Source organism: Strix uralensis, chromosome 6, assembly GCF_047716275.1.
Source record: "Strix uralensis isolate ZFMK-TIS-50842 chromosome 6, bStrUra1, whole genome shotgun sequence".
Taxonomy (NCBI): Eukaryota; Metazoa; Chordata; class Aves; order Strigiformes; family Strigidae; genus Strix; species Strix uralensis.
In genome coordinates, this window is record NC_133977.1 from 23,040,927 (window position 1) to 23,064,632 (window position 23,706).

A 23,706-nucleotide genomic window follows, 5' to 3' on the forward strand; every position below is an offset into this window, starting at 1 on the left:
GGGACTGCAATGTCTGGGTGGGAGGGGAGCACTTGTTTTGTGCCAACTGTCATGTTCCCTCACAACACCTGGGAGGGATGGTGGGTTAAATGGCCACCAGGGAACTGACTGCAGAGCTGGGTCTAAAATTAAAACCCAATTTTATAGAGAAAGGCTACATTTCTCCAGTAATACAAAATAACATTTTAAATAACATGCTCGTGCTGCTTTCTAATTTAAGTTAGCTTCAGTGCTTTATACTTTCAAGTTCAGTAAACCGTTATATTTTTGCTAAAGAGACTGTGACGGATGAGCCTGAATCTTTGCTACTTACCTGCATTGTATATAGCCAGGCAAGGCAGAAGCTGTTCCAGAAAATACTTCTGGGGAAATTGGGTGTCCAAGTGATATCTATGTCTCTGGAAAGTTTTTTCTCTAATATTTAGATAGGACATCGGTGCAATTTTGTTCTCTGAAGTCTCTGGAAGCTTTGTGGAAGACCTGCCATAACTACATTCTACTCTCTGTTTGCTCTGGAAGTTATTCAAATTGACCTTAGAGCTTTCTGTCTCAGGACAGCAGGACCTGCAATTTTTGCAAGCAATGTTTTCAGTCACAAGCTCATATGAATTCCTTTTTACAGCAATGTAGTTCTTGAATACCTCTCCACAAATAATTTTTTCATTCTAGCAAGAGGCTGGTATGCATAAAGACTCGGGTCCTCACAGTTCTGCATAATTTCACACACCTCCCTGCAGCTTGCCAGAAGTAAAAACACTGCACACAAATATTTAGAAATTTTCAAACATAAGATAATATGGTGGGTATTCTTTTTTCCTTTCCCCAAATGCTATTGTAGCCTTCATGCTATTTTTTCAGAACACCTATATGTATAGTTTTTGTTTTAAAAATGTCTTTTATTCATTAGTGTTCTGAGACACTAATATTTTGCTCTAGCTTTTTATCTTGACACTTAATTATTTCTGTGTATTCTATGGGTGGTCTGCAGCCTGTGTCCTCAAAAGGAAATACTCTTTCAGTGGGCCCATTTGTCTTAGTGTTTAGTAGCATACTACACGAACAGTACAAAATCTGGTAACATTTATCATAAAGTACCATATCTGGAGAAAACGGTATTAACATATGCTCAACACTCAGCAGTTGAATAGGCATTTTAAATGCTGTTCTAAAATATTTTGCTTTGATGACAAACTTAAAGCCACCAATAAGAAAAAAGTCACTTGTCATTTTAAGAGCAACAGCAGCAGCACCAGTATCGTTAACAGGGTATCATCTACACTGCACCCAAATTGTGCCAAGCGCCTCTGGCATGTCCAGGCTCCTGAATTTGCTACAAATTTAGAGACCAGATGAGAGAGTGAGCACATGCACTTCCTTCGGGTTGTCCTTTAGCACCACGTTTGAAGTAAGAGACCGGGTCCCCTTTTGTCTTGAAGAAAACCTTTCCTTTAACTCTAAGAGCAGAAATTCCTTAGGTTACAATTTCTTTATCGGTACGTTCCTTACTGTAGTGCAGAAATAACACAGATTAGGCAAAATGCCTTCTGCCAAGTGCACTATGTCAGCTGATCCAGCAAGTGTAGGGTAGCTGACGTTCTGGGCATCCTCCTCCTTTCCTCACTCGAACCCAGAAAGGCTGATACACATGGGTGAGCAGGCTCATGTGGATGCTTCCCTAAAGCTACCACAAAATTGATGTTGCTTACAGTGAAAGGAATTAGAAACTGGCCAATGGGTAAATCTGTTGGAGTAGAAAGTATTTATAAATAAATAAATGGCATTTCTGTTTATTCCTCTATTACCACTACTGGTTATCCTTTTTATTTCTCTGATACATAAGAGACTAAGTCAATAGATCAGGGACCTTGCAGTGCTCAAATAGATTAAAAAGATGTGTGTTTTCAACTAAATGCAAGTCAAACATCCGAGTTACATTTTTAAGAACTGGGAATTGCATATTTGGAAAGCAGTGTCTCCAAGAGAGACTTGGGAATCATCATGGATATGAATATCAACGGATATGAATATCCTGAATATGAAGTGGACTGGGTGCTAAGCAGAGGACTACTCAACAGAAATAGGAAAACAGTTTTATCGTTGAATGCAGAATTATTTTAAAGTGGATGCCATAAACTGCAGAATGTTTTGAGAATAAGAACAATCTGAAATCTGGAAAACCTACCATATGGCGAGAAATTTAAGAAGACTGTTCTATTTCATTTTTTTTCAAAAGAAGGTTAAGAGGTCATTTGAAGCAAGTCTAAACTCCTGTATAGAAGGTGGAGAGTTTTTCACCTTCAGAAACAGAAGTCTGAACTGTCTAATGGTCAGAAGTGGAAGAAAATTTCAGACCAGAAATACAGCACGTAGTAAAAGCAATCAGTCAGGAGAAAAAAAAAAATTAGCAGTATGATGGAAGCTCAGGTTGAGATTGGAAGCTTTTAGAAAAGGTATGTTTTGACCCAAGCTAAAGTTAAAAACTATTCAAGATATGACATAGATTGCTTCTAGCTTAATATGAATTCATTTCTCGAATGTGATTTTTATCATAAGTCTCAATCTGCAATAGATTTTATATTGATCTTTTGATTTCTGGGATACACTTTCACCTCCCCAATTTCCATGTGATTCTTCTTCTTTGCTTTCTTATGGCTGAAATGGAAATATTTTTCTTCAATTAGACATCATATCCATCATACTGACACTTTTTATGACATCTCTTGGCTTGGAGATGATTAGCACATTTCTTATGCCATATCTTATTTAGATGATTTTTCTGTTTAAAAAGCCATCATTTCCATAAGCTGCAAAGGACTCTTTCAGAAATGCACAAACTGCCAACAGTCAGATTTAACAAAGGACTTCAAAATGCTCTTTAGCACTGACACAAGGACTTTTGCATCTAGGATTTGGGCCCTGACCAATAGTTTCAAAATAGTACCTGCAAATATGTATTTTTCTAATGACCTCCCATGAGGCAGATGACTTCACTTGATATTCAGTGAAGATCTCATCTTAGATGTTCTGTTTGTCCTGCTTATCTTGGTATTGAAAACTTGGGGACCAGGCACTCGGCATGCTCTTCAGAGGAACTGAGAGTCATCAGATTTTTCTCTCTGAAATGAAGTTAGGGTCTTCATAAACTGTTCATGACTAAACATTTGCTTCAAAAACCCCTTGATGTTGATAACTTTGTGGAAAATTGCTCATTTTTCCTATATGGAGAATTCTGTAGAGAAAATGGTGATGAGGCAGCTACAACTGCATTTGGAACTTGTAAAATCCACTGATGTGTCAGATTATTTTAAGGTTGGTGCAGCACAGAGGGGGGCTCTAAACTCTGGATGACATCTTACTTTTAGCAAAGAATGCACAGAAGGGATCTTTGCCAATGTGTCAGTGTCACAAAGAAGGCTGCGTCGCCAATTCCCTTGCTGAAGAGACTCCATCCACTACAACACATATTGAAGGGTGGAGCTGAGTACTCTCATTTTCCTTCTGAAGCCGTATACCCAAAGAAGGTTTGGAGGGGGTTAGTCTTGCCTATTTTTCTGTTATAGGTGAACACAAACCTAATACCACAGGAAGGGTAGTCCTCCTCTAATTACTCAGGCAGGGAGATTTAGTGTACGAGAAGGGGCAGCCCGCTAAAAGAAAGGTAATGAGGCCATTTAGGGGATCATATATATTATTATAGCAGAGTAAGCAAATAAATTAGATAAATCAGTATGACCAAGAAAAATAGTAAGCATGTGGCTGATTTCCAATCTATAATATCAGATGAAACATGAAAGTGCAACCCTTAATTATAAGCAAATATTAGCACAGACTCATGGGATCTCATCATAACATCTCAAGGTCTACATTCATGAAAATTTAAGCAATGTTTAAAATCATGTTAATTTGTTCTTTGTTTGTTTCTTTTCCTGCCAGTCTAATTTATTCCAAAAGACTTTGGTTCTCAAGCCTGGATATATTGATCATGCCTATGTAAAGCATTGTTATAGCCTGGGGAGAAGACTTTTGTGGAAAAACTTGTCTTTGTTCTCCTTTGATAATTTATATGTATTTTGATGTTTTCAAGCTTTTCCAGTTTTGAATCATTTTTCAAGGCAGCAAGTTAACTTCACTTTTTCTCTTGAAGTCTTAGGCAAATGCAGAAATGACCTCACAGACAATACATGCTCCTCCTGGACTGGATGCTAAGTGGATAATTACGTGCAGCATGTTGATTTCAAGGAACAGCTACATTTTCTTCTGTGCCATACAAGTCTGTTCGAGCAGAGGACTCAAGGGGCTAGTAATTCTGGTGCCATTCATATCAGTGTTAAATGGGAGTGACTGAATGTTACTCATGCAGTAAAAATGCTGTAACTGAACTAGGCTTTATGATTTTTATTATTTCAGCTTTATTTTTAAAAAGAGAGATTTACAAAGGGCACATAATGCTGTTTGGCCAGGAGTGTTCATACAAACATATTTGCCTTCCTTTCTTATTCCCATGATTCTCCACCATTTGCACAAATTTGCATCACACCATAAATACAAAATGGGAGTAAAATAAAAAACTTGCCTGAGAAGCAGAGTTAGCCCCCACTGAGCACCTGCTGCGCCTGCCTGCCTGCCACACTCAAGCCAGTTAACGCAAACTACCTTGCACATCCCTGTACTAAACTGCAGTCATTGTGACTTTAGTGTGAGCACACATTAAGAGATACCAGGCCCACATCACAGGGTATTTGTACACTGCCTGTTAAATGCTACCAACTATAAATGCATCAGAAGCAAGGACAGGATAACAGGTTTAATAGGCTTCACAGAACAAGAACTACAGAATAATGTGTAGCTTTATTTGGCAATAATGAAGTTATCAGGTCTATGCTATATGCTATAAATTTAATTATATTATGATAGTTCTGCAAAAATGCTGGAGGCTGATAGAAAATAAACACAGTCTCTGAAGATTTTAATCTAGTACAGGCAAAACCACACCAAGAGACAACAACATAGGGTAGGAGAGAATAAAGTGCAAGACTAGTTGGTGACTAAAGTAATTAGGTATGTCTCTAATACATTCTTTTCCCCTCTGAGGTTAATGAGGGGGGAAAGAGAAAACTATAGGAAAGAGAAATGGACAGGAAAAAGACTAAAAATGAAACAATCAAGTAAGATACTGAGAAACTAAGGAAAAGAAGAAAAGGGAATAAACCATTTATGGTAAAGCAGCAGAAGCTAAGTCCTGGCATCAGAGGATTTGATTAATCTAGTAACATCAGGAGCCTGGGGGCCTATTGGCATATTTAGTACTATTAACAATTGTAATTCTCTCCAGGATACTTCATGCTTACCTAGCAGTAGCTTCAGAGCTCTGCAAATGTTCAATAAGGCCATCCATTCTGTTGATATAATGAGGTATAGTATGACGGGAACCATTCTTGCCACCAAATTCCCTCAGTCCTTTCCCCTACAGAAGAGTGTCCAGGAATATTTATGGGGGCTGGTGCTCTTCATGCTGCTACTGACAAGCAAGCATGGAAAGAATGATAAATCAGATGTCCTCTGAGGAGTTACAAGGCCTCAGCCCTTGCTAACTCTCACAAAGTATCTTACTGGAGTTTCACATAAATGTTGCTAAGGGAAAGGATGTTAACTACTTTAAAAATATATATTAATGCTTAGAAAGAGTGATTAATCCTTAGCAAATCCTGCAACTCCAGGGCACTCAAAGTTTTTACTTGGGTTTGGTAGGTAAGAATAATAAGTTAGATTTAATTATTTTCAGTGTCAAGTGTTTTGTAGTCTAAGTCTATAGCTCCAAATGTAGTTACCAGATTCACAGAAAACACAGAATCTGTAGGGGTAAAAAGTCCTATAATAGAAAAATTTAGAATAAAACAAAACCAAGCTTCATGATCACCTCGGATCCCCCACACAACTGTGGTGAACTAGAATTCTGTTTATTCAGATGGAGTGTGCTCATAGTGCCAAGAGCCATAGACTGCTAGGGAAATTAGTGTAGCCTCTTTGATGTCATGTGCATCCCAGAATCTGTAACACACTGCTAAAACTGTGAGCACAGCCTTTTGTTTATAACCCTAAACAGAACCATTTGAATACACACACTGAAAGAACTCGTAACAGAAGCAATGCGTTTTCTTCCACCCAGTGATTCATTACTTACGGCTTCATTTTGGGTACTGCAGTTCTATGCAAAGCCATATGCTTTAGATTATAAAGCACACTAAGCAAATCACAAGTTTTGCAAGATGGTATGTAAAGGCTGTTTTTGCATCTGTTTGTTGCCAACGACCCAGATGATACTGTAATTAGAACAACAAATATTTTATGTGAAATCAATCATTTAGCTGTCTCTGAACCCGGAGACAATGGCTTTTAGATACATTTTGTTGGGAAACAAGATCTATAAATAGTTAGAACCTTGGGTTTTGTTGTTTTTTTCCTTTCTAACACAATTCTCATCCTTCAGTATTTGTCAGTTCTTTCAGTTTCTATTGTGAGTGATTTAACTGTAAAGGGAAAAGGCAGACATTAAACAAAGCATACCAAAGAACTAAACTGTCAGTGACTAACACAGGTAAGATTCAAACCTGTCAGCAAACAGCATGTTTCTACAAGTATGGTCCTGAAGATGTGTCTTCCTATACATGTTGAATATACTCTACCGGTCATACGTGCTGCGTGTAATAACACCTAATAGTAGGTTTCAGAGGTGTGGCAACTAGTCAACTAACTAGTCAAAGCCCAAGAGGTTTGCACAGCTACAACTTTAATTTAAGGAAAAAAGTCATGCCAAACCATCCTGAATGGTAGAAACTACTTCTGGACAATGAAGAAAACTTAACTGATTAGTGTTTTTCTTCCCCTCCTTCAACTTGACCCAAGGCAGTTGTGGAAGCTGCTTTTTGGTTAACTCTTGTGATCTTTTCAGAAGAGACAGTTACTGATGAAAACTAGGACATTTCAGGTATGTTGGATTTACTACACATCACAGCATATTTCCTGGTTTCAGAAGACTTGCTTAATCCAATAGCCACCAGGTGATAAGAAATAGCTATCTTACATTATCATGTGAGGTAAGTGATGTCTCTCTTGCTGTTTGAGCAATGCTGTATAATCAATACAAGTGAATGAAGAATTTTGCACGGGAAAAATATACTGAGAGCAATTAAAGACAAAGAGATCACTTCCGGATCAGGAAATCCCTGCGCCACAAACCATGCAAGGCTGGGGAATGTTCTGGGAAAATATCTCTGCTTGCCCTACTTTTGTACTATACCCTAGGCTTTTGCTCTTGGTTACTGCCAGAGAGGAAATTAGGCTAAACAGACCTAGATTGGACTGGAAATGCTCTTTCTTATGGTAGGTTTTTTTGTTTGTTTGTTAGTTCATTTTTTTGTGAGGTTGCTAACATTCAAATAACCAGGAAAGAAATCCACTTAAAATAAATTCAAGCAGACCAAATCCCCAAGAGACACCTGAACCTGAGGTTGAGGTAACTCCTCACAAGGTACATATCAGAGTCTTCAATGCAAAGATCATTTCAAGGTCAACTTTAACTGCTTATAACAGGACAGCTGTATTACACTTGCCTTTTGGTTAGCACTGCATCAGATCAGCCTGAGCTCCTGGAAGGCAGAAGTAGAAATCCCATGCAAAGACAAATACAAAGGAAAGCCAGGCATTCTTCAATTTTCTGGATATGCCCCATTTTTCCTTCTCTTGTAAGTATTCATCCAAGGTACTAGTCTTAATGTAGAAACACTGGGAGACCTACACAGGCACTGTGCACCCAGAGGCTTGCCATGATGACAGCTTGTCCCATCACATTATGTCATGGTTGGGACTCAGCCTGTTGGTGCAGTTTATTTATTTAGTGAAGTTAAAGAAAATAGGTTTAGAAAGAACCTTGACTATTTTGTCCTTCCCTGACTTTCAAAGTAAAATGACATCTTGTGTGGAGGTATGAGAAATTTTCAAAATTGCTCCAAAACAAAAGGTATTAAAAAAATCCTCACAAACAGCAGCAACAATGGAGCCACTCATTATTACTTCTGCACAATGAGATGAGACAGCTATTCCTTCACAGAAGAATTAAGATGATGATTTAGTCAAAGTGACTGATAAAATAGCTTTGGCAACTTTAAACCAGAAATCCTAAATATCATGACAGTATCACCAATTTTAGACTGGACATTTGGACCTGCTAATGCACAAGTTTTTAAACTGCAGACTGTGGATCCCAAGAACTGTATATCATGTGTTAATATGCCTCAGAAAACTAACTGGACACTTGGCACTGGTTCATCTTGTGGATTCTAGCTAGGAAAAGCAAAGCATATGGGGAAAAAGATGAAACATATAAAAAGTAAACACTGCGATTAACTTTAAAAATAAAAAGTCAAAACATTCAGTGCATTAGATAATAGTAACAAATCACAAATACTTTTCTAATACTGCTTCTCTACAGAGCCAACTACTGAAGTCGCCAAAAATGCATCACAGAAATGTGGGGAGTTAGTCTGTGCAATCAAAATTAGGGCAGGAGGCAATCTGTAAGTTCACACTCAGTCAGGATGTGGTTCATAACCAGCCTGTGTTTCAGAGTTGCTGTCCTAGCATATAGCCTGGATGCTTTTAAAGGTAATCCCTCACCTTCCAAACTGTAGCATTTTTATCCCATACCCTCAGAGATTAAGCCACTTGATTGACTTTGAATTCTGGACACACAGGAAATTTGTATTAATTTAGCATAATGATGAGGCGCAATAAAGGCTCTGTGGAACCACAACAGCATGGTCTCTAAGGTTTTGTTCGTTACAGAAACACAATTTGCATATCTAAAGGCTTGAAACCATGGGTCCATATTGATACAACTAGTATCTCAAATTTGAGTGTAGCAGATTCAGCATATATTTCAAAGAATAAATGGTAGAAGCTCAAGATAAAACTCTCAGTAGATTTCTTCATTAAGAAAGAAGTTCTTTTTCAGAATTCAAGGTAGTTGGCAGCAGTAACTTTTAAAGGAAGTATTAAAGAAAGCTTGACTGAAGCCTGAAAAAATGCTACTAGTTAGGTATTTGCTTCACAGTGTTGCTACAGTGATTTGGTCTGACATTTGTAAATGTTGGAAGTAAAGAAGGTATCTTGGCTAGATAAAGGAAACCAATGCTGCTGACCTACATGCTACAGTGATCCATTCCTTTAAGGGGTTGTTAATTGCTGATGGGACTCCTAACATTAGACCTACAATTAGTGACAGTTCACAAGTGATATACAAATCAAGCTCAGGCCAGTAAATTCGGAGAGAATATTTTGAAAGAGAAACTGAAGAAGCATGAGCAAACTATTCAGTTGATGACAGTTAGAAAAATAAGTAGGACTAGAAAAACCCTTCAGGCTTTAAAGATGTCTGTATCCTGTGAAAGAATATCTAGAGTTTTTTTTCCTTCTTCCAAATTCAAATCACAAACCTTTTATTGACAACCTACACTATGAATCTCATGGTAGAATACTAGACATGCATAAAATGTGGGGTCATTATTTCCAGAGGGGTAGTTCATTAACTTTCATCCTGAAAATGTAGATGGGAGCTTCCAGTAGTAGTAAATTGTATTCAGAAAATGTAGAAAAGATGTTTAAAGAAAAGTGAGGGAGGTCTGCAAGGAATTTCAACACTGGGATCTCAATCCTAATAAAGCAATTTTAGGCTATATGTTTCATGATACCTAGCCACAACACCTGAGTAAAAGTTTGGGGAGTGCAAAGCATATAGAATATGTGTAGTTTTCATCTAGCCCTTCCTAAAAGATTTAAAGAAAAATTTGGCAAAGACTTCAGCTCATGGGAACAGAGGAAGACATACACATATGTGTACATATACAAATAAAGGGAGTTGACTTTCCGATATTATAATGAGTTGCTTATATGACAATATGTTGTTTTGTTCTGAAATCACCTTTCTTGACAGGGCACAGCTTGCATTAGTACATCAGCTCGCTGTATCATATTCCCCTCTGAACACAGTCTTTGTACTTGAGTGTCACTTATTTTAAATTGGTAAATTCTACAGAATTAGACTTTTAGTTTTTCTCATAAATACCTGACTAATTCTAGTGACTTTGATGACATTTTATTCCTCAGAGTTTAACAAACCCTTCTTTACCAAAGTGAGTGGTGATTTCAGGGTTCAAACTGAGGCACTAGGAGGGCTGATTTTTAAACCATTACAGCTCAGCCCTTCTGGAAAATCAGGCTTCTTCATGATAACTTAGTGTAGGTACATGTAATTTCTTGTCACTCCAGAAAATACAGACTAAGTGATTTCAGAAATTTTTGGGGGGAGTTGATTTGGACATGTTTTCCACCTCTTAACTACTATAGATCTTTGATTTTTTTTTTCAACCCCCTTCTTACAACTCAGTACTAGATTCTTGGTTGGTAATTGAATAATATATCCCTATAGAATAGCTTGTGATATAGCAACATCATATTCTGTTTGTGTCCCGATTCTGTACTTGGGTCTGTGGGTATTGCAGAGCATGCAAAGTTGTGAATTAACACTTTATTATTTACTGTGCACTAATTCCTTGTGTGAATGACCTACAAAGGACCACACAGAGTTACAACATGAATAAACTAGTGCATTGCAAGTGCACCTATTGACACGGAATGCCACTTCCGATTCACCTGTTTGGGACAGCTGAGAAGTATGGCCATATTAATATAACTCTCTTGCATGACGTATCCTGCTTCTCACTAGGACTAATTAGCTTAGGCACGGCACTGCACTCATCCAGCTATACTGCCTCCAGGGTCTGATTCACATCTAGTTTGAGCAGCTTTGCAAAGCACTGGCGTGCGCTGGGTTGCTATATCATAAATTTATATTATGGCTTATTCTATACTAACTTTTCTGTGGAGCAAAACCTAAAAAACTGTGAACAGATTCATCAAAGTCTCCTACTGAAGTAATGCCATAATAATATCCTGTCCCCAGCAGAAAGGCTCATATCCTGAAAATGCTAACATTGATGCACGCCTTCAACTACCAGAATTAGTTCTTCTGAAGCCAGCCCCACACTAAGCATATAAATACAAGGGAAAAACCAGAAAGTATCAGAAAAACACATTGATATTAATATGGTTTAGAGAAATATGATTTAAATGGAAATGTCTAACAGTTTTAAACTCCTCCCTTTAGAAAGGACTGTCTTAATTAATTTGATTATTAAAAGACCCTGTGAAGTAAAAGGCTATGGGCAGAGAAAAATACACATTTTTCTTCATTTGTAGAAGATATAATAAATTTTAAAAGTCCAGTACTCTATCTACACAATACTTGAATTAACTCATGAAGCAGTTTTAATTCAGAGATAATTGAGAGCCATACACTTTCTACAAATACACAATAATATGTAGGAGTGCTCAAGCTAATCTTTGATGAAAAATTCTTATGTTAGGTTCTTCAATAAAATAAGCATAACTTTTTCTTTCATGGAAAGCATCAACTCCACATGTAGCTGCTGTTTAAATTAAATGAATATGAGACTGGTGGGTGGACAGAGGCAAACTGAAGATAATCAGCAAAATTTATGTTTTCAAATAATGTACAAAACACATAAATCACTTCAAAGAGGCCCATAAAATTATCATTTCAGAAAAAAATATTTAAATTATAATATAGCAAAAAGCAAAGACACATGACTTCTGGACCATAAGTTACAGTTCATTGTTTGCTTTCACAAGGTAGAGTGGCAGGAAATTATCTCCCTCTCGTCACACATTTCATTTTTGATTAGGTGATTTTGCATTATTTGTAACTTCAAAAAGCAGCCACAAAATATGAGGTGCCAAAGATATTTTTTCTTCTCTGAAGATGCAATTTTCTAGAAGAAAACCGTCTACAACACCACATACAGCAAAATAAGATTTTCAGTTTTTACTGCAAACACTCACTCATGCCAGCAATCTACGTGAAGTCAATGTGTTATGCCACTGCATAATGATGGATCATTTGAGGCCTTGTAGGACAGGACCGATAGTCTTTAAAATATATGTTATTATTTAATGATTTATCCCTTTTTATTACTGTCAACCAATAATACGTATTTGTTCAAAACACATTACTGTTCTTTCATCATTAAGTTGACATGATTTTGTTCAGAACAATCCATGGTACAAAAAGGGTAACATTATTTACACAGAACCATAAATCCTTATTTTTGTTTCTAAAATACATTGTAGAGGTTAACTACACTTACCATACTTCTTTTCATTCTGCATGCATCTCTGCTATTAGGACTTGATCTGGAAAGTTTATGCAGAGATACAAAACACCTTAGGTAGCTGTTTTGGCAAATGAAGTTTTAGCTTTATGCATTTTGTGTATTTATTTTTTAGAGAAAGAGGGCTCTGTGTTACTATGTTTCAAAATAAAGCCTTGCAGGGTTGGATGTGAGCAGGCAGGCTACACAGCTGCTGTGTGGCCTACAATGAGAAGGTGCCTGTACCACCTGACAGTGCCAGCCAAGGGCTAATGTTCTCAAATATTAAAAATATAAAATCTCAAACTCTTTCTTTCTCTTTCCCCCATGGCTGCAGAGAGCCAGGACTTTGAAACAGTTTGAAAACAGAGAATTTGCAACATTGGACTTGGGAGGGATAAATTTCCCAGTCATCTGCTGAAGTGTTAAATTCAGATGTCTAACGATGACATCCTAAACATCATCATTACTTATTTCACTGGAGCTCAATGCACACAGGGGAAGAGATAGTCAATCATATTATGAAGAGCTACATGATGTATTGCTCCTCTTACACAAGAAAGAGCAGTAGCTTGTGCTACTATTCAAGAAAGACATGAGTCCCCAAACACTAGCTGTAAACCTGGGCCCGCAGAAAGGAGGGTGAGCCCATCAGGGTTCATCCTTGTAATGAAACACCATGGTAGGAGAGGGTTCAAGGGGACCAAGGAGCTGAGAGAGTACACCCGATTACCTTTTCTAGTTTTATTTGTGGATAATGAAAATAGTCAGAAGTAAATGTTGCATGTCCTGCCATGTATCATATCACTGAAGAGGAGGCAAAATTTGTACTTCATGTAGAACTAAAGGGACAAAACCAGTAACCCTACCTGCAACTGCACTTCTCTTATCCTTTTAAGGAACTCATGGCAAACCTGTGGATAAGAAGTGCTCTGCTGCTGCCAAGGGTAACTAATATGGCATACAGCCATATTTCTAACATCTAGTAAAACCAGAACTATGGCAATCAAAAAAATGTGCTGTCCATACTCAATGGGAAAAAAGAATCCATCAATGACATCACAAGAAGTGTCTATGCTTTTTTTTTTTTAAATGGTATCAAGAAGTCTCTTCTAGATTACTGGCATTCGAACATGAGAAACTATTAAAGTAGCACACAAAGTCAATAGAACGATCTCATTAGACTTGCCAATGTGCATAGGGGGTTTAATCTTTAAAAATAGCCTAGTATTTAGTTGTATAAGCTTCAAATGGTGTATAATGGGTGAAAATGCTTAAAGATTTCTGAAAGGTGTTCCTACTTCTTGGCTATTAGCATGTCACGCCAGGATAATTTAGATCTGCTTTCAGTTCTGGATACTCAAGACCACAGCCTTCCTTATTTTTAAAGGGGAGGGATTTCCAACTATGTAGAAGAGGAGCACCCCAATAAAAACTGTAAGGCACAGTCACTAATGGGCCCTCTTCAGGAAGTGCCATGACCAGACAACTGTAACTGCACCTGAGTTAGAAGTTAGTCAGACTTCTTTCTTATTCAATTATTTCTTCACTAATACTGGAATTTTAGGGCAACAGAAACTTTTTTCCTGAATTCAGGTCATATTAGCTAACAGTTTCAGCTGAAATAACATGAAAAAACTTCAGAGATGTTGAAACAATTCATTCTGGCATCTCAAAAACAGAACATTTTGATTTTGTCACAAGGGGCTCCTTTCCCAAAACAGAGGAGGTAGTGCTGCCACCCCTGATATCCAAAAACTCAGTGATTAGGCCATGTTCTTAGGTTGTGAAAGATGTAGCTTCAAACACCTCCTTTAACTGATTTGGTACAGGGACTTGAACCCAAACATCATGCTTCTCAGGAGAGTAACCCAACTGCTGGGCTAGAAAATATTCTTAGGTAGGTTCCTCTCAGTCTCATTTGTTGAAAGTGTCCCATTTTGCATAAAGTAGTTAAATATTCATTGAAACAGAGATTGAAAGCCAGGTGCTGGCCCCCTTTTCCTCTGACTGCTCAAATTACCAGGATCTCAAGTCATTCACATACTGTTTCTGTGGCCTACTTACTATTTAATGTACATTCCACTGACGGGAGAAAGGGGAGAAGGAGAAAATGTTTTCTTCTCTGAACTTCTGTATCTGCCTTGGGCATAGCCCAGGCTGATGAAAATATGGGTCGGTGAAAGTTTTGAGCCTTACCTTTGGAAGGACAGTAGCATCGAAGGTAAAAAATTATCACTTTCCAACATTTAGAGTAGGTAAAAATAAAGTAGTTTAATGACAAGAAATAGTATTATTTAAAGGAGAAAGAAGTGAGACATCTGCATCTATTTGTATCCAGCGTTTATCCCTATTGGCACAATTAATAAAAACTATGCATAAATCACACAAAGTTCATTAAATCCACTGGCTCAGGCTGCTGACTAATTGGTAAATACACACTCGATAAAAATGTAAAATGTATGCCAATTCCACATTTTAAAACTGGTTTCTAGTTAAGATGTCTCTGCTTCCTAGTTGCTTTTCCAACAGAGCTTGATTTTCATGGGGGTCTTAGGGAAACAACAATGCCCAGAACGGTGCCAAAAGATCTTAGGACCTAGAATAGGAAAACAAAAAGCAACTCTATTGAGCTTACAGAGTCTAAGGAGTTAGTCCTGGTGTCTAGGGCGATTTTCTAATGTACCTGTGAATGTAAGGTCTGCTGATGCCAGCTGTGCACATTTCAGTAGACTCTTTCAGGCACTGCAACTCCTTTACGAATGTGGCCTTTGGCACTTGCTTCTGCAATGTTGCCTTCAACTAATCCAACGTGAAGGTATCATTGCTCAGCAAAACTTTGATCAAGTCAAATCTGGCAATTCGGATCAATTAAAGGTCCAGGAACTATGCAGGTCTGTGCAGACAGACATTCTGACACTGTCAGAATTAGACACGAATAAAAACTAATTATGAAAAACATGACGAGAGTGAGAGTGGTTGAGGCTGGAGCCATCTATCCCAACACCTCTCTAAAGCTCACAGAAGACCCACTTCTACTCATTTGAACAGGGTGGAGCCTCTGTACTCCCCAGCCCAGCCAGGAGGCCAGCAGCCAGCCAGCCACAGATTTTTACAGATAGAGAGCTCTGCAAAAGACTTTAATACTTACAATGTCTTTTAACAAATCCACAGAAAGCCTTATCTGAAGGGTCTCTTTTTGCCACCATCACTGATGGCTCTGATTGTGGAGGGCCTTCCTGACATCAAACAATCCCAGATGCAGAGAGGCCTTGGGAGCTAGCCCAGCATTTTGTCTGGGCCTGACCTCAAATTTTCTGTATTTACATTTTTTCCAAAACATGATTTGGAACAGATGTCACTGGACACCAGAGCTCTTCTCCAGGGCTGGAGTAGAAAATCACAGCAAAAGAGGGAGGTACAGAGCAGCTCAATTTACATTACATGAGGATATTGATCTGCATAGCAAGGAGAGGGCGGAATCCACCCATCTCCAATTTTAGTTTAATTAGACTCACATTCAAACATCAATGCTGGTTTCCCTCTATTAAGGCTCAAGCAAACTGCTTAGTTTGATTGTGAACAGCCTTATAACTAAATAGAGTATTTTGGGTTAGGGATGGTGCAGGACCATCTCTGCTTGTATTCTCCATTTCTGCCATTGACTTTGACAGTGCCTGAACAACATATTCAAAGCACTTGCCTCAAACCACACTTATGGTGTGCATGTTTGAAACAAAGGATGAAATAATGTTGACAAACAGTATTACGAAATTGATATAGCTTTAATAGTGGCTTAATGAAAGAAATGGGAATATGAAACTCCCTTCTCTAGACAATGTGTGGTGAAATAAGCTGTCCGCAATGGAAGGAAAGAACTCAAAAAGAAACATTTGGAAACAATACAATGACATATGGTCCCATATGTTGAATCTATAATGCTTCCTAATGCCTTCAGGGTAAAATTCACCCTTTTTCTGAACAAATTCCAAGTAACTGGATTTGCCTGTGAGCACTGAAGGAAGGAATAAAATCTGCCCTCCACACACAGACAGGACACATGGCTATGAAGCAGCTTCTCTGCAGTTGCCATTTACCCCTGGACTGGAGTAGCACTGGTAATGTTTTTTGATCCTTTTCTGGATATTTATAATTGCTGATCCACAGGGTCATCCTCATCTATTCTACCTGGTCAAGTCTGCTCAGGGAATGCTTTCCCTGTAGGGTGCTCCATGATAAAGAGAGCATGTGCTCAGCTTTCTGAATCATAGTAGGACAGAAGAATAGCTGGACTTGCTTTAAAAGTTTCATGTAGAGAAAGCTGCATGTTGGTGCTGATAAGGCATGTCCAGTGCAATTATGTTCTACAGCAGTTTCAGGTGATGCCTTTACAGCCTTTAGTTTTTTGAGATACATGATTTCTACTCATGATTCCTGGTCCTATGCAGTTCACTAATCCCTGGAGGAGGGAGTGGGAGAGGAAAAGGCCTTCAAAATCTAGCAACGGTTTTTTATGCTCTTACAGAGCAGATTTGTATGTGTGCTGAACACACATGGTCAAACACCTATGGAAATGTCTCATATCTAAATGCTCTAACTTAGATTGTGATATAATAATAAATTACTGGAATTTTGGCACATTTGGGGTGGCTGCATTACTCACAGGAGCAGCTGAAGGCATAGGCAACTGCCTAAGTTAACAAACTACTGGAGATAGTAAAGCAGCCACAGTTCTGTTGAATCCTCACAGCTCTGGAAAGCCAGGCTACCTAGAGCTAAGGTACACACTTGCAATTTTCATCACTGACCCTTATGGATGTAACATTGCACTGCAATACCTCTGTTTGCACATGAAGGGGAAACTTTTCTCACAATCCTTACTCTTACGCTCCTTATTGATGGGATGTTCCAAACTTCAGATGCTCCAAAGATGACATATACTGCTATTTGCCTAGTCATTAAAGTGCAGCTCAATGGCCATTTTATAGGCCATTTAAGCTGTTTTTTAATTTGCTTATTTGTCACTATATCTAGTCTGTTTCAGGAGGCAGTAATTAGCTGTATTAATTGGTCTAATTTCTTTGTATATGTATAGTTTTGAAATTATATGTTACTAGAAAGTTATGTATTTGAATTCTTGTGAATATTTTTTAAAATTTGTGTTAAATACCATGGTCTCACCAACCTGTCTGCTGGGAAGAGACACCTTTGCATTTTGTAAATGGGTATCTCTACAGCCCACTAGGACTATCTTTACACATTCAGCCAAATTTGGCAGACTAGGTCCTCTGCTGCTGATTCCCCTCCTTTTTTTTGACTAGATCATGCAACTGAGCTGGGTGATATATAACTCAGATTAAAAAAAGAAAAGATGATTTTGTGTTTTACCCAGATGTGTTGGTAGTTACAGGAATGACCTGTGAACATTGGAGGTAGTAACACTGCAGTAACTGGCACCTCCACCAAAAAATGACCTGTGAGATGATGTCTAGATTCTTCAGCTCAGCTGAAGTCCATCAACAAGGAGGGGGATTTAAAAGGTATGTTCATGACTGGTATCAGAGAAAGATAAAAAAGTGTGGCAGATATGAAATGAGATTAATCAACTCACTAAAAAAAATCATTTAGCAAAAATCCTGCTGTGAAATGGGAATAAAAGCAGAAAAGCCTTTGTCCCCAATTTGGTAGGTCAAGGAAACTAAGACAATATACTAAAATCAAACTAAAATTTTTAGTTTTATTTTTCCTTAGCTGTGACTAAATAAAGCACAGGCTCATTGTTTCCTGCATTCCTGAAAGATACCTTTGTTCTTTACTTTTAACGTCAAAGTTTGCATTAAGAGAAGTTTCTGGGGAACTGGCATTCTCAAGCATTTCATCCTCCACAAATCAATAAACCTAAACATACACAGTGGCATCATGCAGTGTCTAGGCATAAGATAAAGAGTTTGAAGAAATTGCAGGATGCTTCTCTGAGCTGCTAGTCTGGAAATTGGAAGCATGCGACATTTGGGAAAGACATCTCTCAGTACTAGACACCCGCTACAATATCCTCTGAATGTCGCAGGACAGCACCTGAACCTCAGGGGCCCTTCAAGACTTTAACACTCAAAAAACTCTTTTATGCTCAAAGATTTGTGAAAAGACTCTCATACTATGTCTTGCACACGTTAACTTCTACAAATGGTCAGTAATACTTGTATCACACATATGGCTACCAGCTACTTGCCACAGACTTCTGGAAGTTTGTTTTCTCAAAGGCAGAAAAATTCAGAATGTGCCTGTACCGAGCATCCTGGCTTCAGGAAAGGTGCAAAAATGGTCAATAAAATGAGAGCGTGTGCTGCAAAAGATCTGGCTGAGTATGGACAAGATGGTTGTGTCAAGCACTACTTTGAATGAGTTTTTGTTCTTGAGTATTATCTGAGTTGACTCTGAGGTTTTGCTTTCCTACCTTAGCTGCACTGCTGATTCAGCTCAGTAGTGCTGTCCCAGTGATGCTGATCTAGAGCAAATACTGGAGCCTAGCGTGCAAACTTCTAAACATGAGGTGTTGCACAACCCAGGCTTTCAGAAGGAATTTCTGCTACACAAAGATGTCTCCAGACAGAGTTGGACCTGTTGGGAGACCGACCTTATCTTGCAACCAGATTGGAAACCATAACCCTAAGGAAAGGCAGGTACCATCCTAGGGAAGTAGTGTGTGCTCTAGGATGAGCATCTTCTCAATCCAGCTCTACTCATTTGAGTTCAGCTCTAAGTAGAAGTCCACCAGAATGCTTTTTTATTTTTCTCCTTGAAGACAGTTAGAAAGCTGTCATAAACTCAGAGATGTATATGATGGGGATGAGGGCTTCAGATCTCTGATTCCCCCACTAAAAGCAGCAGAGATCTTTCTAAGCCCATAGGCAGAGATTAAGTAGTACTTGACTTTTCTTCTCCAGCTGGAGGACAGGGACAAGGGTTACCCAGACAAAAACCTCAAAAGGCAAGGAAGGATGCAAAGAAAGTATTTAGTCCCAGAACCACAATAAAATTCCAGAATAAACTTCCACCCAGCAAGTTTCTAGAAGGCACTAAGCTAACCTTAATGCTGGTCCAAGATGAGTTTTATTATCTGATAGATACAGAGCCCACAGTACATCCTAAACATACCCACACGCAGGTACTATACACACTATGCTACAGGAATGAAAAGTCTTCCCTCTTTGGGAAATCATCCTGTCTTGAAGGGAAAAGGTGATTATCCCTCTTCCAATCACTACCACTTGCTCTTCCCCATCTCTGAAAAGGGCAATGAAGGCTCTTCAATGGCTAGTAGGAACCATTTCAAAAGCTCAACCAAGATGGGGCTGAGGAGGGAATGGTATGGGGAAGGAAGGAATGATAACTCCTGTATATTTATCCCCAAAACAACTCACTGTTAGTGAGTTAGTTATTTGCCTCTCTTTGGTTCTTGTCTCTGTAGGTCAAAACACTTACCAACAGACACACTCTCTGTTTATTTGGTGTCTATGACACCTCTATCAGAACATGAATCAGCATCAGCAATTTGTCTGTCTGTGCTGGTGACAAGAGTGATGCCTGCCAGTTTCCCCCCACTGTAATGTTTACACTACTTTTTTGTTGTAAAAAAAATATGTGAACTTGACACTAGCTGCATTAGACCATCACCAATACTTGGAAAAGTTATCTCTCTTCTCATTTAATATTTGGAAATACTTAAAGAGTTTGAGGAAAATATTTTCATGGAATGTTTGATGTAGAAAAATGCTCCAAGGCAGATAGATATTTTTCAGTTAACATTTCAAAATTGCTTCAAGACTGGATGAAGGATCTGATGAAATACTTCTATGTTTTAATTTTCCAGCTGGAAAATGAAACTCTATTTAATATTTAAAAGGTCTTTTACAAAATACACAGAACTATTAAAAACACTACCTGGGCTATTCTGCAGGAAAGGGAACAGAAACAAACGTGGCTGGAATACAAGGCCCTGCAGCCACTCAGCAGTCCACAAAACAACTTTGGTGAGCATAACCACATCCTTCCTTCCCAGGGAGGCCATTCACCACAGAAAGCACAGAGCCAACACACTCTTGCCAGATATTTGAAATGATGACTGAGGAAAAAAAAAAGCATCAATTAACCCAGGAAAAAGCTCAGCTTCTTCTAGATGAACTGGGGCTGGTACTTGTGTGAAATCATCCTTAGACCGACTGTAAAGAAGGGGCACAGTGTGCAATTACTGCATCTACCTAATATTTCCTGGAAGAGAACACAAAGCAGATGGGTCTGTATCCCCACTCATCATCTGGCTGATTGGCTAAATTGGCTTTACATACATGCAGCTGGGAATGTTTTGTAGCACTCTCCTTAACATTCTTTCTCTAGTGACTGCATTTTTCATCTTACATCAAATTTCCTCTTGCACTGAGAGGGCAGGTCCTGGATAACTTGTCTCCATGTATATGTGGAACAACTGGTACCTGCCTGATGTGTTGCTGCTCCATTTGCTCTAGAATGGAGTAGAACTTTAAAAGCAGATGGAAGATTGGAGAATAATTGTGATTTGTTGATCCACTGACAAAACAACTTTTTCCTGACTGCTCTGATCTGGCAGAAGGGTGGAGGTTTATCCAATCTTCAGAGTGTTTTACTGCCTTCTACAGCAGAATCACTACCACCTTAAGCTGGAAGATGGTCCACTGATCAGAGCCTGTTTTCTCAACCTGTGGAGGGCAAGATTTGCTGTATAGTGATGACTACTTGCTGCAGTTACTATAGAAACACAGAGGAACCATAGACCTACAGGAAAGAATAAGAGTTTGAGTAGTGCACAAGACTGAGCAAGATACAATATTTTAGACTTTCCTCTCCACTCTGGCAGGATCAGCTGTGTCTCAAACAGCTTTAGTGTATACATAACCTTCAAGGCACAAATGAAGAAAAAACATTCTTTCTGTTATCCTCGGGTCTTTTTCAGGATGCTACAGCAAATGATGTAGTTTATTCTCTCACTTACAAGACTCTGCAGTACTAGCAAAACTTGTTTTAAACTCTCCCTCTTTATTTTTCTCATATTTCAAAGGTAACTCTTCACTGCAAGCTCACTCCTCCTCTGCTAAGAGTGTACCCCCTACCCTTTTATAACAAAGACTTAATGGAGAACTGAAGGTCTATAGTCTTAGAGATCATGATGCACTAACTGTATCTCATATGTCTTGCTAGGGCTAATTTGTCTGCATGGAGTGTTAGGTTGACACTGCACTAAAGCTTCTAGTTCCAGTGCATCTGGAGCCAGTTTTCTAAGTACTTGCTACCCTGCTAGGGGCACACATCCCAAGGTACTTTCACCTATAAATTCCACAACAGTGAAATACAGAAATCTAGTCTATCCCAAAGACAGGACAAACCTATGATTCATCTTGACCACTCCTGTCTAAAGTTTTCTGTGAAGCAGATGACAACATTTTATTCACCCTCTGTTGCAATCTGCATATGAGAGTTGATCAAAATCTAACAGGGTTCCCATGAATCGATCTATTTTAGGGCCTAGCACTGTTGCAGGCATGTATGCTTAGGCAAGTTGGAAACCATCTGTATTTCAACTTCTTGGATAATGAAAGGCAATTTCTATCTTAAAAGCTGGTACTAGGGCTGGTGGTAGTTTTCAGTTTTAGAGTCATCTGAGATGCTTTGACAGAAAGGGATACTGCAGGGATAGTGCAAAGTACTGCAAAACCAGAATTTGGCCTAGCATGTGAACTCAGTCTCACAGTTAGAATCTGTGGTTGAAAACTGTTAATTCTTAATTTCTTTAAGAATCAGATCTTAACTTTGCAATGACTTCTTTTTCATCTGCATGCAAGGTTTTAAAAATAGGACTGGTGTTTCCTTTAATTAGTATTTGATACAGTATTAATATTCCTATTTATCTTCTACATGCCATATGGATTAAATTCTCATTACTTTTGATCTTAATACTTTTAAAATATGTAAATCAGCAGACAGACACCCTCTTTAAAGTAGTGTTTGCACACCACATCTATTATTGCCTTGGGCAATAGGAAAATATCTGCATTGCTAAAATTCCAGAATTGTGAGGAAATCTTGAAAAATCGCATATTACACTGATCAATCTAGAGGAATTATATAATGACCAAGTAAACTGCAGTTCTTTAGATTCAGGTGTACCTAAAAATTACATTAAAAGTGGCCAAAGACCATTACAGAACATGTACTTAAAAGGGATCAACTAAGTTAATTTCTGGAAGAAGAAGAAGAATGTTTTCACAGGTTGAGCTAATTCCAGATGCAATGCCTTAGAAGAATACTATACTTTTTGGAAAAACTTACCTTTAATCTCAGACATTAAAAATGAAGCATTTCCAAGTGTTTTCAAGTATACAGAAGATACTGTTACCTTAATTCATCTCTTATTTTTCCAACTGCTCGTGAATAGATTTGCATAGGCATGTATTTCAATTTGTCTGAATACTATGGTTAAGCAGACAGGAGAAACTTATGAGACTCATCAATACAAACAACACGCAAAGAGGATACATGGGACTGATCTCTCTGTTCACACTGTAAGTAATCTCTGATGACATGGGAAGCATTTGGATTTAGTGTTGAATGAACATGGTTCATGAATGTGCTAGTCTGAAAACAAAACCTATCCAATAATTTTACATTTGATCTTCCTATAATATATAATAACATATTTGTAGCTAGGCCTGTTAAATCTCTCTGCCTACATTATACAGCTGAAGCGAATGCCAGAGAGTTTTCAGAAGAAAGTAAGAAAACAGAGCTGTGAAAAACAGGGCTGACTCCTGCCATGCTCTGACTCAGAAGTGGAGGAAGGACACTGTGCAGTTGCAACTACACTGCATGCCCCAGAGCACGAGTGCGGTGCCTGCATGAGGTATCCATTCTCTACCTTGGAAAATCTGTATCTGTTGAGAAATACCACATGAAAACTAATGTTCTGGTTAAAAAAAAAATTAAAAATTTGCTCCTCAGTATCAGAAAAGGCATTTTCAAAGAAATCAGGCACTGCTGGGTCCATTTAGTCCCTCTTATTTTTATTTTTTCTGATCTCACTGAGTCCTTGGGACCTTCTTCACTGTCTTGACTAAGCTCTCCATACAGTCCAGCAGCTTAGCAGCCTGATATATTTCTAGCACTTTGCTTTTATCCTGGCCATCTTAGGAACCTACAGGACTAAATACTGGTGTTTATTCAAATGTCATCTAAGAGAAAAGAGCACTCCTCCTTAAATTTAATCACATGAGACCATGTTTAGCAGGGTTCATACCAAATGAAAACCTGAGCCTGAGCTCTTTAATCCTATGGTACAATGGTTGCGTATAGACCATGGCTTCTCTGGGTGCACATCAAGCCGAAGGTCCACAGC

At 38.5% G+C, this 23,706-nt stretch overlaps 1 protein-coding gene across 1 annotated transcript in view; it reads right to left on the reverse strand.

Annotated features, from left to right (window-relative positions):
* MYO3B (myosin IIIB) overlaps positions 1-23,706 on the reverse strand; it is a 214,168-nt gene that overhangs the window by 3,398 nt on the left and 187,064 nt on the right. The window contains 2 exon segments of the mRNA XM_074873256.1: positions 12,282-12,304; positions 12,306-12,327. Coding sequence (XP_074729357.1) covers positions 12,282-12,304; positions 12,306-12,327 — 45 coding nt within the window.